The sequence below is a fragment of the Mustela putorius genome, unplaced genomic scaffold, assembly GCF_011764305.1.
Source record: "Mustela putorius furo isolate JIRA1106 unplaced genomic scaffold, ASM1176430v1.1 tig00003976_pilon_pilon_pilon, whole genome shotgun sequence".
Classification (NCBI taxonomy): Eukaryota; Metazoa; Chordata; class Mammalia; order Carnivora; family Mustelidae; genus Mustela; species Mustela putorius.
Window position 1 is genome coordinate 6,383,224 of NW_025422118.1, and position 14,910 is coordinate 6,398,133.

Here is a 14,910-nt window from a genome sequence, read left to right on the forward strand (position 1 = left end):
CTTCCCACAAGGAAGAAAACATTGCTATTGCTTATTTTTGTAGCTGTATTCTCAGTGTGTCAGGCAATGCTTCAGTAAACATTTTGGGTGAATTAAGCGGATTCTAGTTATCATTCATTCCAAAGGGAAGCTGTATTTGCCACTTGGAGGAGTCTAGATCTCTAGATTACTCAGCAATGTCTTACACATGATTTCGATACTACAGGACAGTTATGCTCTGAGTTCCACCTTTGGGTTTGCATTTGCTAATGTGGTATGAAAGAATTAAACATAGTTTTGCAGTTGTTCTACGACAGGCTATTAAAGGATTATTGAGTGAGATAACTTGCGTTTGTATACGGATAATTTGTTTCCTCGAATTCTCAGTGCTCTCTTTTAGCCAAAGTGGTTTGAGTTTGGTAAAATGACACTAGATCTTAGATATTCTAGGAAATATATCCTCACCTAAAAAATGTTTTTCAGGTTTCAACAGCTGTACCTCTCTTGCTCGGCCCTGCTCTGAACCCAGCTCCAGACCTGAACCAAGCTCCAGCATGGAGGAGGCAGACCAAATCCTCATCCATTCCCTGCGCCAGGCGGGCACAGCAGTTCCTCCAGATGTGCAGACCCTGCGAGCCTTTACCCCTGAGTTGGCTGTAGAAACTGTAGTCTGCTGCCTGCGTGTGATCGACCCTGCCATGGGCTCTGGCCTCAGCCCCCTGCTGCCTCTGGCCATGTCCAACCGCTTCCGCCTGGCCGTGAGCCTGGCTCAGGCCTGCAAGGACCTGGGCTATTCCTTGGAGCTTGACTATCAGAACTTCCTCTATCCCAGTGAGCCTGATCTCCGGAAGCTGCTTTTCTTCTTGGCTGAGCGTCTGCCCTCTGATGCCTCTGAGGATGCAGATCAGCCTGCTAGTGACTCAGCTATTCTTCTCCAGGCCATTGGGGGCCAAATCCGGGACCAGCTGGCCCTTCCCTGGGTCCCACCCCTCCTTCGTACTCCCAAGCTACAGCACCTCCAGGGTTCAGCCTTCCAGAAGCCTTTCTACACCACCAGGCTGGTCATGCCTGAGTTGAGTTCCAGCGGGGAACTCTGGGAGTTCCAGGCGAGTCCTCTGGTGCTACCAGCCCCCACCCAGGTGCCCCAGCCTGCAGGGAGGGTGGCCTCACTCCTCAAATGCCATGCCATCCAGCTTTGCCAGCACATGGGTGGGAATCACCTTGGGGATGAGGATTGGGTCCACCGGGCAAGCTGCCATCACACCCAGGAAGATCCATGGGCTCAGAGGCAATGGCTACAGAAGTACCTGGCTGATCATCTCTGCCAGACCTGGGGCCGACTAGGGGCTCCCCCACAAACCGGAGACCTGGGAGAGCTGCTGCAGGCCTGGGGTGCTGGGGCCAGGACTGGTGCTTCCAAGGCCTCCAACTGCACACACTCAGAGAAGTTCACCTTTCATCTGGAGTCTGAGATACAGGCAGCCCAGGTGTCTGATGTGTCTGCCACCTCCCAGTGGCCTGAACAGGACACGAAGGCAGCTCAAGAGCAGGAGCTGGAGTTTCTCCGGGAGCAGCTAGAGGGAGTGAACCACAGCATTGAAGAGGTTGAAACCAACATGAAGACCCTGGAAATCAGCTTCATGCAGGTGGAAACCGAGCGTTACCAGAATGAGCTCAGCACTGCGGAGTGTGAGCAGGCACTGCACTTGAAGAGCCGGGCAGTGGAGCTGCTGCCTGGCGGGGCTGCCAACCTTGCCAAGCTGCAGCTCATGGTGGAGAGTACTGTCCAGCAGGTCTTCCACTTGGTGGGACAGTGGGAAAAGCACCGGGTCCCGCTCCTGGCTGAGTACCGCCACCTCCGAAAGCTCCAGGATTACAGAGAGTTGGAATCTTCTCGACGGCTGGCAGAGATCCAGGAGCTGCACCAGAGTGTTCGAGGAGCTGCCAGAGAGGCCCAAAGGAAGGAGGAAGTCTATAAGCAGCTGGTGTCAGAACTGGAGAACCTGCCTAGAGATGTGTCCCGGCTTGCCTATACCCAGAGCATCCTGGAGATGGTGGGCAACATCCGGAAGCAGAAGGAAGAGATCACTAAGATTTTATCAGACACAAAGGAGCTTCAGAAGGAAATCAGCTCCCTGTCTGGGAAGCTGGATCAGACATTTACAGTGACTGATGAGCTTGTGTTCAAGGATGCCAAGAAGGATGATGCCGTTCGGAAGGCATACAAGTATCTAGCTGCCTTGCATGAGAACTGCAGCCAGCTCATCCAGACCGCTGAGGATGCAGGCACAATCATGTGGGAAGCTGGAGATCTTGAAGAGCAGATAGAGACAGAGATGGGGAAGAAGACCCTCAGCAACCTGGAGAAGATCCGCGAGGACTACCAAGCCCTTTGCCAGGAGAATGCTGGCCTTTTGGGGTGGATCCCAGAGGTCTGAGGAGGCCCCCGCACCACTCTGCTCCTGTCCTTGGGCAGGGAGTTGGGACACTGGGGGCGATGGCCAAGTGCATGCCCTAGCTGTTCCCTCTTATTGGCTACACAGCTCCTCCTATAGCCTTGGCCCCAGACCTCTGCCCACCTGACCCCAACCCTTATCTGGGGTGATTGTCCAGATTGTTGGAACTTGGCTGCAGTTTATTGGAGAGGTTACTGAGGTTGTGGCCTTGGATCCCAAATAAATGAAGGGCTCTGTATGCGGTCAAAAAAATGCGTTTCAGAGGTGCCCATGCGGCTCAGTCAGTTAAGCATTCAACACTTAATCTCAGCTCAGGTCTTGATCTCAGGGTTGTGAGTTCAGGGCCCTGGTTGAGCTTCATGCTGGGCTTGGAGCCCACTTTAAAAAAACATGTTTTTCAGGCAGGTCTGTTGACATTGTTGGGAAAGTACCAGTAATAACTAGTAGCTATGCTTGGTATTTGCTTCCAGGAAAGTAGTAAGAGTAACAACCTGTGATGTCCTCTTGAGTTTAGCACTATACCCAGCACCATGCCAACTCTGTTACTGACAGATAGGTTTAGATGAGGTGACATCTGTCCCTTCTGGTCATATGCCACTTTGGTTCTGCTCCATCCAAACCACTAAAGGGATTGTGGACAGTATTATTTCAGGTCTTCTTCAATGATGAATGAAAACATATAGACACACATATATGAGGGACACAATCTTTGGCACATATGGAATGAATTTGGGGACAGACTTAACACATCAGTCCCACTAAGAATAAGTTATTTCAACATATAAATATTTTTTAGTTCCAAAATAAATATTTTTTTAGTTCCAGACCAAAGGAGTATTCTTTGACAAGGAAAGTATAGAATGGGAGTCAGATTATTTTGAAGGAACGCTACATTAGAATCATGTAGCTTTATGATTGGATGGCTTACCTGGATGGCTTTATGGTTGGATGTTTTCCTATGTTTGCATCAGTCAGAGCCCTCATTAGCACTCTGTTCCATGTATAATGGACCAAGAAGATGTAAACATGTTCCGTACCTCCTTACTGACATTACTGAAATTTTTTTATACTTCTAAATGTAATTCAAATCCTGCCTTTTTCATAAAGCTTTCTCTATTACCCCTAAATTAACATTAATCCTTTGCCCCTTTGGACACTCATAACCCCCCTCCCCCCCACACATACACTTTCATATCTATAAACTCATATCTGAATTTGCAAGACTCTGGACATTAGGGACTACTCATTCTTTCCATTTCCCACTGTGTAGGTAAGTCAAGTCCCTGGTGTCTTGAAACAATGACTATCAGTCTCTGCTTTAATCCCTTCTATCGCCGGTCCTACTGGCCTGCTCTTTTGGTGTGGATTTGGCTCTCCACTGACAACAGCCAGGACCAGGCAAAATTTTCCTTATCCAGTATTTGAGTTGTATGAAGCAGGCTTTTGTTCGGGATGATTTGTTAAAAGGAAAAAACAACAACAACAACAACAAAAAAACCCGGCCTAACAATAATACAGTGATGGCCCACAAAAGAATTTTTTTCATAGAAAACTGAGAGAGAATATGTACTATAATTACCAGGAGCTCCAGGGAAGAACTCGGTGGTAGAGATGGTGTTTCAAGCGATTAAGGGATTTTTTGAAAGTCATCTTTTCTTTTTCAGGATTTGGAACAGCTTAACTGCCATAAACAGGTTTTCTGGAGAAGTTTCTTGGGAAATGGCTACTGGGGTTTAAATCCCAAATGCTATCTTTTAGGTGGATGCCCTTGTTCTGTGTTTCCGTTGACCTGGGACACATGTTCTTCTAACATATACTGCACTTTGTTGTAATTATTGTTCAGTGTGTATCTTCAATGCCAGACTGTGAATCTGGAGAGCCTAGTAATCAAGGTTGTCTTGTCAATCACTCAATTCCCAGGGCCAGCAATTATTTGCAGAGTGGATAAATGGCTGTGTGTGTTAACAGTGTGAAGTGGGTTAGCCAATACTTTGGGAATTGGTGTATGTGGGTGTTTTTTTGTTTATTTTGTTTTGTTTTTAATGGCTGACCACCAAGATACATGCCCCAGAGTAAAATTTATCAGAATTAGTTTCCCTTCTATACAAGGTGGACATCTAAAACAGTACAATTTAAAAACTTATTTTAGGGAACGCTTGGGTGGCTCAGTTGGTTGGATGACTGCTTTTGGCTCAGGTCATGATCTCAGAGTCCCGGGATTGAGTCCCGCATCGGGCTCCCAGCTCCATGGGGAGTCTGCTTCTGCCTCTGACCTTCTCCTCGCTCATGCTCTCACTGCCTCTCTCTCAAATAAATAAATAAAATAAAATAAAAATAAAAAAGTAAAAACTTGTTTTATGACAACCATGGATGTATTACAGTGGACAAAATAGTTTATCTGAAATGCTATCCAGAACTAAAATTATAGAGAATTGAAGCTTGGAAATAAGTTACAGTGAGCATTGTACAGGGGGAAATTATGTATACAATTAGACATTAATTGCTTTCTTATTATCACTCTCAAAAACGAAATAGGGGATACAAAAATATATGTATAATGCTGGTGTAAGTCATGGGTTTGGAAAGCTCAACAGTGCAACAGAATAATGTAGTAAATGATCGATTGATAGATTGAATTGCTTGGAATAACTGCAAATAGGTAGGTGCTGATGGAGTAAACACCTGGAATTATTGCTTACCGTGGTGTGAATTGATTAAACAATTCACAATTCAATTGATTAAACAAATATTGATTGAATACTCATTAGGATAGCCATAGTAACAAATGATTTACATCCATTAATTGATTTGATCTTCTCAGACATCTAATTAAGTATTTTTATTTTTCATTTCACAAATGAAGAAATTAAAGGTCAATTATGTTGAGTATTTTTTGAGAGATTACATAGCCAATAATTGGCAGAACTGGAGTTTCTATTCAGCTAGAATTTTTCAAAAAATCTAAGTGGTTTTAATCATATCATGATGGAAATAGAAGAAAGAAGAACCAAACTTTGTACAAAGACCAAAAAGAAGGACATGTTTGAGTAACAGAAAGATGATTTGGGGTAGCAAATACTAATGGGAAAGGGTGGCAATGGTTATTGAGGTATGCAAAGGAAGTTGGAGACATAGCGGAAAGATATATGTGAGATACATTGGCTTATAAGCAGGGAAGGCGTTCCCTTTGAATTGTTCTGTAGATGATTCTGGCTGCAATGTAGCTATCAGGAGACCAGTGAGGAAGTGTGAGATGATGAAACAGCCAGTGGTGGATAAGCCCATCAAACTCACCTCATCCAGACGAAGACAGAGAGAATACACCAGTGACTTACGGGATTCCTCCAGAAGAATCATGGATCTTGATAAACCATGTGCGATTTTAAGGTCTTTCTCAATTTAAAGATTATAACTTTGAGGAGACATATTAAGAGGAATTGAATAATTTTGGATACAAATCAGTTTGAAAAATAAGTGTTTTACAAACCATAATTAATATGCTAACAGCAAGGAAAAGAACCTGAGGGGCATCTGTGTGGCTCAGTTGGTTAAGTGGCTGCCTCTTGATTTCAGCTCAGGTCATGATCTCAGGATCCTGGGATCCAGTGTCACAGTAGGCTCCATGTTTAGTGGGGAGCCTGCTTCTGGATTCTCTCTCCCTTTGCCCCTCCCCCTGCTAATGTGCTCTCTCTCTCAAATAAATAATCTTTAAAAAAAGAAAAATCACCTTATCTGAGGTGCCTGGATGACTCCATTGGTTAAGCTCCAGCTCTTGGTTTCATGATCTCAAGATTTTGAGATCAAGCCCTGCATTGGGCTCTGAGCTGAGCATGGATCCTGCTTGGGATTCTCTCCCTCTGCTACTCCCCTCTGCTTACTTATTTCATTCTCTTTATCTCTCTGTATCTTAAAAAAAAAAAAAGAAAAAAGAAAAGGGAAGAAGAAAAAAAGAATCACCTGAACAATATAAGTCAAAACTTTCGTTATACAGAGTCTACAGGACAAATCAGAATTTCCTTCCTTCTTTCCTACTCCCACCACAAAAGTAAGCAAAAGTGATGACTTCTGTTTTTCATCTTCTAGTTCCTTTTCTACGCAATTCTATGCAATATATATATATATATATATATATATATATATATATATTTATATATTACCTTTAGCAATTGCAAAGCATCCCACAGGAAATATATATTATAACTCCATTAACCTTTTTTTTTTTTTTTTTTGAAGGATAATTAGGTTATTTCCATTGTCTTGCTGTTACAAATAATGCTGCAATAAATATTATTGTGCCCTCATCTTTGTGTTCATGTATTGATAAATGCATACAGAGACATGTTCTGATGAATTCCCACATGCATATTTCTTGGATAAAAAGGTATGTATACTTTAAATTTTGACAGATATAGACCAGTTACCTTCCCAGTTGACTTCAACTATTCATGTACCTAACCAATATATGAAAATGCCTCTATCTTCCTTCTTTTCAATTTACTTTTTCATTGTCTTTTAAAATGTGAACATGACTCAGCATAGCAAATAAGTTGGGAATTAAAAAGTCGTAGATGGTAAACATAGCACTGACTGTGTGTTCTACCCCTAGTCCAGCCTCCTGCCTTCTCTGATAGAGACAATTGAATTTAAATTTTGTGTTTCTTATTTCCTTGTCCTTCAATTCCCTGGTCTTTAATATTTTTTTATTTTAATTTTTATTTTTTAAAGATTTTATTTTATTTATTTGAGAGAGAGCAAGAATTGAGCATGAGCAGGGGAGAGAGGGAGAAGCAGGCTCCTAACTGAGCAGGGAGCCCAACATGGGGCTCCATCCCAGGACCCTGGGATCATGACCTGAGCCAAAGGCAGATGCTTAACCAACTAAGCCACCCAGGTGCCCCATTCCTGGTCTTTTTAAACTAATAGAGGGTGCCACCTAATAGAGGGTGCTGCCTAATAGAGGGTGCTGTCTGTTTTTGAATATAAGAAAACAGTGTCATACCACCTAGCCTGTACCAAGTATCAACTGACAGGAATGATGAAAGAAAGACATAGCAGTTACTGGGAATTTTAACACCTCTTTCAGAAATTAGGAAATTAAAGAGGCAGAAAAAGCAGCGATTTTGAACATTAAGAAATATTAATAATAATCTACACTCAATGGAGAGAAACAGTATTTTTTTAAGCACACACATTGACCCCTCCCCCACAAAAAATTGGTCTTGTACTAGGACACAAAGATAGTTCCAATAAATTTCAAAGAATGTTCTTGTAAAATCCAATGCATTTGGAAATAAAATAATTACTAAATTACTTTTGGGTTAAAAAGGAAATAGTAAAGAAAATTTAAAAGTATTGAGAATAAATGATGATAAATATACTACAAGGAAAATTTGTGAGATAGTGCAAACAGTACTTAATGAGAAATGTGAAGCCATAAATACATTTATCAAGAAAGAGGAAAAGTGAAGGTAAATTAACTGAGTACTCAATTCAGGAAGTTAGGGAAAAACGATCAAACTGAAATGGGCAAGAAGAAACAAGAAAATAATAGAGGGGGCACCTGGGTGTCTCAGTTGGTTAAATATCTGACTCTTGATTTTGGCTCAGGTCATGATCTCAGGGTTGTGAAATTGAGTCCCAAGTTGGGCTCTGTGCTCAGTGCAAGTCTGCTTAAGACTCTCTCCCTCTCCCGCTGCCCCCACCCCGCTCATGCTCCCTCCTCTCTCTCAAAAAGAAAAAAAGAAAAAAGAAAAAAGAAAGAAAAGAATATAATAGAGAAAAGATTCAGTGAAATTTAGACAATAAATTAATAATAACGAAATTAACAAATGGAAAGCTGATCCTTCTGAAGGATTATTAAAACACTTCTGTGAGGACTAACCCTTGCCCCCCAAATAATCCAAAGAGAGAGGGAGAGAGAGAATATGCAAATAAACACATAAACACAATGGAGAATGGAAAGGTAAAAATAGCTACAGAATAAAAATTTATTATTATTTTTTCATTTTAAAAATATTTTTATTTGAGAGCACAGGAGAGGAAGACAGAGCATGAGCTGGGGTAGGGGAAGAGTAGGGGGAGAGAGGGGAGCAAATAGCCCCGTTGAGCAGAGAGCCTGACTCAGACTCAATCCCAGGACTCTCCAGTCATGACCTGAGTCCAAGGCCGAAGCTTAACCAACTGAGCCACCAAGGTGTCCTGAGAATAAAAATTTAAAAGGAGGACATAACTACACGATTTTTAAAGGTGTTAGGAATCATCATAAGCAATGAATTTGAAATCCTGATGAAGTAGATAAATCCCTTTAAAAATATAGAAAATTCAAAAAAATAAAGCAACCAGAAAAATGATGTTAGGTTCATTCCCTAGAACAGCCTTTGTATTTTCCTAGCATCTGGTTTACAACAGAGACTATCATTCCTTTGTTGAGTAAGATAATAAATGAGTGAGTGAATGAAGGTTGCCCAGATGCTTCCTGTGACAATGCAGGGCAGTCCAGCAGCCACGGCAAAGTCCTGTTTTGTTTTTTTTTTTTTTTTTTTTTTTTTTTTTTAGCCCTTCCTTATTCCATTTTTTATTTCAATTTTAGATAAAAATAGAAGACAAGATGTCTTATCAAGACAAGATGATGAGAAATATGTATGTTTCAGTCCATTTTCTTCCAGAACTTTTACAACTCTGCTTTCTTGGAAGGAAATTCATGAACTGTAATACTTGAGGAGATTTTCATCTGTAGGTTTTAGGATTTTCTTATCTGCCATATTCACCACCCATCCAGGCGCAAGACCAAAGAAAATCTGCCTTGGATCCTTTCGAGTACTAAGCATTTTGAAGAGTTCATCTTTAGTGATATCAGGTAAAACATAGCCATACTTCTTGGCAAGTTCAAGTCTCGCCTCAGGAAATTTGGCAGGATCGGCCAGGTAACCACGATTCTTTGCATCAGTATAATACGGTACCAGTGCTTCCGGCGGAAGCATTCGTTTTGGAATGGGTTGTCCACGTAGAAAGAATGGAACAGGTTTGCACAGAATTTCTAGACTTCTGGGGTCATAGAAAGCTGTAGTAACAACACCACCATTTTTTTCGATTGCAGCAATGGCTAATTCTGAAGCCAACTGTACTTCAATATTAACTTTTGCCGTAAAGGTGTCAGCACCCTCCTCTACCAGCTGGACACCATAATCCCGTTTAAGTGGCTGGACAGTCACACCTCTCCCATTGACAAGCTGAGTTAAGTCAATAGGCTGAGTAGGATCCACTCGACCCAAATCAATTAGATATTGCAATCTATTGAGACTCAAAGGCTGATACTGGCGTCTGAAGCTATGACCTTCATTAAACCCATATTTTGGGATTCGAAGGTAAAATGGAGTCTGGCCTCCTTCAAAACCCAGTCTGGGCCGTGTTCCTCTCTGACGCTCTCCTTTATGGCCTCGACCACATTTTCTACCTCTTCTCTGACCTCTTCGTCTTCTTTCCGGTTTCCTGGAGCCCGGATTCGGCTTTAGGTTGGCTAAGCTCACACGGGGCAGAGCCCGGAGCAGGTCCAGGGCCCGAGCCCCTGCGCCCTGCACCCTACCAGCCATTAGCAGCAGGGCCAAGCCCCTGCCGCAAAGTCCTGTTTTGATGCTGAAATGCATAGGATGGGGATTGAGATGGCTGAGATAGGAACACTGTAGGCAGGAGGAGGAATGGTGTGGGGAGCAGGATGGCAAGAGCTCCAAGATGGAAGATCTTTTTAGAAACAGTCTTTGAAAAGAGGAAAATGTTCACGCAAACAAAATATTGTCCCTTTTCACGAACTGCCTTAATTCGGGGATAACCAAAGTGAGGTTTCCTTTTTACCTTTTCATGCACTGCATCCTAAATTTAGCCAATTTCCATGAAATTAGAAGAACAGATTTACTGAGAGCAAGGCAGCTTCTTTGGGGTAACTTTGAAGAGCCTGCGGGAAATCTGAATAAATAAGAAACCTATATTTTTCTTCCCGTTGCTGAATGACAATTGGCTCTGGATGTACAAGTGAGCTTAGAAACAGAGAGATGCCGCTGTGGCCACATATTTCAGGAAATTGTTGAATAGGTTAAATATAAATTTCAGATCAAATTAAGGAAAACAACTTAGTGGAATGATAATGGTGTTAATGGCATTCTCCGTTGGTGCCATTTCAAGGTGTTTAACTCACGTTAGGAAGTGGGGTGTACCTACCAGGTACAGACCCTGTGCTTGTGGCCGTTCCCAGGGTGCACAGCTGGCCCAGATCACCAAGAAGCTGTATGTGGGAGGGAAACTTGCTTTTGTAAGGAAAATATAGATTCTCCTCATCCCAGGTGTTTGTGTTCTAAAGACTTTGCTTTCCTGTTAACATAGTCAACACACCAGGAAATGTGAGACCTAATGACATCTGTGCTGGATTGACTCCTGGCTCCCACTGTTTTAATGCAAACTTTGTCTTCCCATCAGTCCCTCCTTTCTCTCCTTCAACCAAAATGCTCTTCAAGGGGCTACTTTCTTAACGCCCCAGCTCCACAGAAGTCTTGGAATTCAATTCTGTTCTCTTCAGCATCTGCCCCCTTTCTCCTGACTTCTCTCCATACACTAGGAAAAAAAAATCTTTTAAAATTTCCTTAATATTTATGATTTCAGAGGAGAGATGTATAAGGTTAAAGGCTCCAGGTTGAAAAAGAAAGTGTTTAAGATATCAAAGATAAGTTAATCCTTAATTTATAAAAGATAAATTCCTGCTTTACATTCTGTGCTTTGTCTGTCAGCCATGACCAACTTTGTTTGTTTGTTTAGGAAAATTAGCGCACTCCACGGCAGTTTGCTTTACTGAGCTTTCCTTCCTCTTGATCTTGTAAAATCCTGAATCCTTTATGCCCCACTCGAACTCGAGTCAGGCAAATCTTTAATTCACTCTGCTTTAGTTTTCCTACCTGGGCCAATTTTTAGTACATTCTACTCTATGAAGGAACAAACTTTTTTATTTTTTCCTTAAGCTCACCCTTGGCCTTTGGAACCTCTATGTTGCTGACATTAGGTAAAACATTTAAAAATCTGTAGATACGATGAGTATTTGAAACAAACATAACAGATAAATGGTTATGTATTTATAACCATTATATAAAGCTCAATACATAAAAACTTCATGCAAATTGATAAGAATGTCACTAAGACCAAAAAGAGAAAATATACATAAATGTACAAAATCCAAAAGAAATAATGCAGATATCTGAAATATTGATAAATATTCTAGTAACTATTGATAACATTCTAGTAACTGCAGAAATGCAAATGAAAATATTGAGATTAACCTTTTGCCTATAAATGAACAAAGAATAAAATAAATATTATTAATGTTGGAGGGCACTATGAAATGGTTGCTTTGGTAGACTATTTGAATATAAATTACACAAACATCTTAAGAAGCTATTTAGTAATGTTGGTAACATTAAAAATATGTATCCCTTTTAAGTAGTTTTTCCCCTCTGAAGAGTTTATACTAAAGAAATAATGAGAAATGTTCAAAAAGACTAATGCATAATCACATTTATTTATAAGAGAAAAATACTTTTTTAAAAATATAAAAGTAAATGCTGATAAATAATAGAATTATTTAATTAATGTCACTCCATAGAAAATGGAATATTATTCAACAACTGAAGATTTTGTTTACAAAGATCTTTAATTATGTGAGAAAGTTCTTATAATACTAAGTAAACAAGCTGGGTAGAATGACATTTAAAGTAAAATCTTAAATGTATCTGTCCTATGTCTCTGTAACTTCCATCTAACTTGTATTTCCTCTAGGGAGCTTGTTCACTCTGTCTCTGGTTAGATATGGAGAGTTGATTTGTCCCTCCATCAAAAGAACAATTTTACATTGATCTTGCTTCCTAATTTCTCAAGTATGAACCCAAGGTCTTAGTGCTACAAGTAATACTAGGTCTTCAATATCAGTCAGTCATCCAGTCAGCCAACAAATGTTTATTGGTCACAAGCAATGTGGGTTAAATTCAAATATTTTTAGGTGCTAGTGAGTCACCATTAAAGAAGAGACTGAGAGAGAATCTGCTTTAAGGAATTTATACAGATATCTGCTATGTGTATGGGGGTAGGAGGCAGAGCAAGTAAAAGAATATTGAAAACCAAGAAGTCATTGGAAGAAGATAGGCTAGAATAATAGTAATAAGGTAGAGCACGGAAGCTGATGAGTGGTTTTACCAAGGTTGACTAAGAGAGGCCTCTGAGCAGGTGACATTGGATGTGAAATCTGATTAATGAGCAACGGAAAGGACAAATGCAAAGACCTTGGAATGGCATGTTAGAGGAACAGAGAGAAGGCTAGTGTAGTTAAGTAGGGAAGGGGTAGTGGAGACAGGTGGGATTGGAGAACTGGACAAGAATAAATTCATGGACCATACTAAAAAGATTTGTTTATTCATATTTTTTTATAATTGGAAGCTATTAGAGGATTAATAGGAGTGAATAGATATGATAAAATTTATTCTTAAGTTTACACAAAGTAAGTTATTAAGACCATCCTGGGCATAATGGGGTAAATGGACTGTGTGAGGCAAGAAGGAGGGGGACCTGATAGCAGCAGACTATCGCAGTCGTTCATGATAGAGATAAAAGTGTTTGCATTGAGATCATGTCATTGAAGATGGTGAAATAAAGTCATATTCAGACTTTTGAAATCTACCCTAAGGGACTTGGGACTCACTGATGAATTATATATGAAAGATGATGGAAAGAAAGGAATCCAGATTTTTGGCCTGAGCAACTAGGTTGTTAATTCACTGTGTAGGGATGCAGTTGGGGTAGATTTGGGAATTTGGCAGAGTCCAATAAAGAGGAAGAAATTGATGTGGGAGAGAATAGGGTGATTCAGAAATGAATTCCTTTCTAGTACATTATGGAGACAGAAACCAGAGCTCCAATGAAATCAGTTGTATAAAATATTAGTATGTGTACTTCTTTCATGGAAATGGTGAAAAGATAAAGTAACTCTCATCTGCTTTAATCTAATTTCTCTAAAAGTCCATGGTGAAGTGATCAGCTGAGAATATGGGGGATATGGAGAGGAAGGGGGAGATGTGGGAGAACAGTATGAAATAAAACATCCGAGAGTCTGCAAAATGAATTTAACCAGGAAAGTGAGGAAATGTTAGTGATGTTTCAGAACTGTAGCCAGAAACTTTAAGCCCTGTCACCATGGTTCTGTCATTTTATTTTTCCCTTGGGCAAAATTCAGTGGGCCATATGCAAATATGAAAGAAGCACATGTTTGGATTTAAATAAGATTGAAGTTCTATGAAGTAAATAGAATGGAGACTAGAATGTGTGAGGAGGAAGGATTGGAGAGTTGGGGGTTTACTTATTATGGATTCTACACTGGGTTAGGAAGAAAGCGAGGAAGATAAATTATTGGAAAGTTAAAGTGGGGAGGGATCAACAGACAGAAGACCTCACCAAGAACATGAAATTGTTGGCGTGGGAGGATTAAAGGAAATGAGTTGGAGGATAGGACATCATTGACTTTTAAACCAAGATTTTAATGGAGTGTAGTCATGGATGATCACTAAGATAAACTTTAACACTAGTGGGGTCAAGAACTATAAGATCATCTACATACATTTTAAGGTTTCTGAGAATACTGAAAATATGGTTGATAGGGAGACAGTGAACAATATGCTGAAATTATAACTCAAGGGAGGGCAGTGGCTAGGAGATCAGGCACTGAAAGTGAGAACAGTAACGGCAAAACCTGATGACATACACAATAAATGTGTTTTGAGGGAGAAAGTGGGGAAGGTAGTTTGGAAGCATTCTATGGAAAACATGGGGAGCTCCTACCCTAATCCTAGGCCATCTTTCCCAACTGATGCCATTCTTGGGATGGGGAAGGGTAGAAGTCATCTATACGTGGGATGCTGCAGGTGAAATGATATTGTTGGAGCAAGTCAGTTTCAGTTAGAACAAAAAGTAAAAGGGACACTTAGAGAATGTATTTTGAGAATGTATGTGGGGTGGGGTGGGGCGGCTTGAGGAGAGACTCTGAATTCCAGAGGTGCCGTGGAAGAGCTTGGGAAAGCAAGGAAAGATGAAAGGTACAGAAAAGGAAGACAGTGCACAAATGTGGGATCAGATGAAGAGGCTTGATTCCCACTGGTACCTAAAATAAACAGGAATGTGAAGCCAATGTCATTGGTCCTAGATGCCAGAGTCCTCAGGCTTGAACTCCACTTGAGGACCCAGTAATTTCAGTCTACGCAAGTTTAAATTGAAATAACTTTCATCAGGAAATTCTATTTCTACAATGTCACTTGCTCTTCCACTGGCATGGTGCGAGGGAGTTATTGGGGCTGGCTGGGGCATCAGGAATGCCAAGGCAAGTCATTATGAAGGAAACAAGTGACAGAATGGATTATCATACTGGAATCTGAAAACACCCAAATCAACAAATTTT

General features: G+C 40.8%; 2 protein-coding genes across 2 annotated transcripts; one reads left to right on the forward strand and one right to left on the reverse strand.

Moving 5' to 3' along the window:
* Positions 1 to 471: 471 nt before the first annotated feature.
* LOC101677492 (coiled-coil domain-containing protein 22-like) lies at positions 472 to 2,736 on the forward strand. The gene has a single exon (XM_045070976.1). It carries the CDS (start codon positions 534 to 536, stop codon positions 2,415 to 2,417), a length of 1,884 nt encoding a protein of 627 aa, XP_044926911.1. The 5' UTR covers positions 472 to 533; the 3' UTR covers positions 2,418 to 2,736.
* A 6,257-nt stretch (positions 2,737 to 8,993) lies between these two features.
* LOC101678167 (39S ribosomal protein L15, mitochondrial) lies at positions 8,994 to 10,043 on the reverse strand. Its single transcript, XM_013059255.2, has one exon. The coding sequence runs from the start codon at positions 10,022 to 10,024 to the stop codon at positions 9,134 to 9,136; it is 891 nt and encodes a 296-aa protein (XP_012914709.1). The 5' UTR covers positions 10,025 to 10,043; the 3' UTR covers positions 8,994 to 9,133.
* Between the last annotated feature and the right edge of the window lie 4,867 nt (positions 10,044 to 14,910).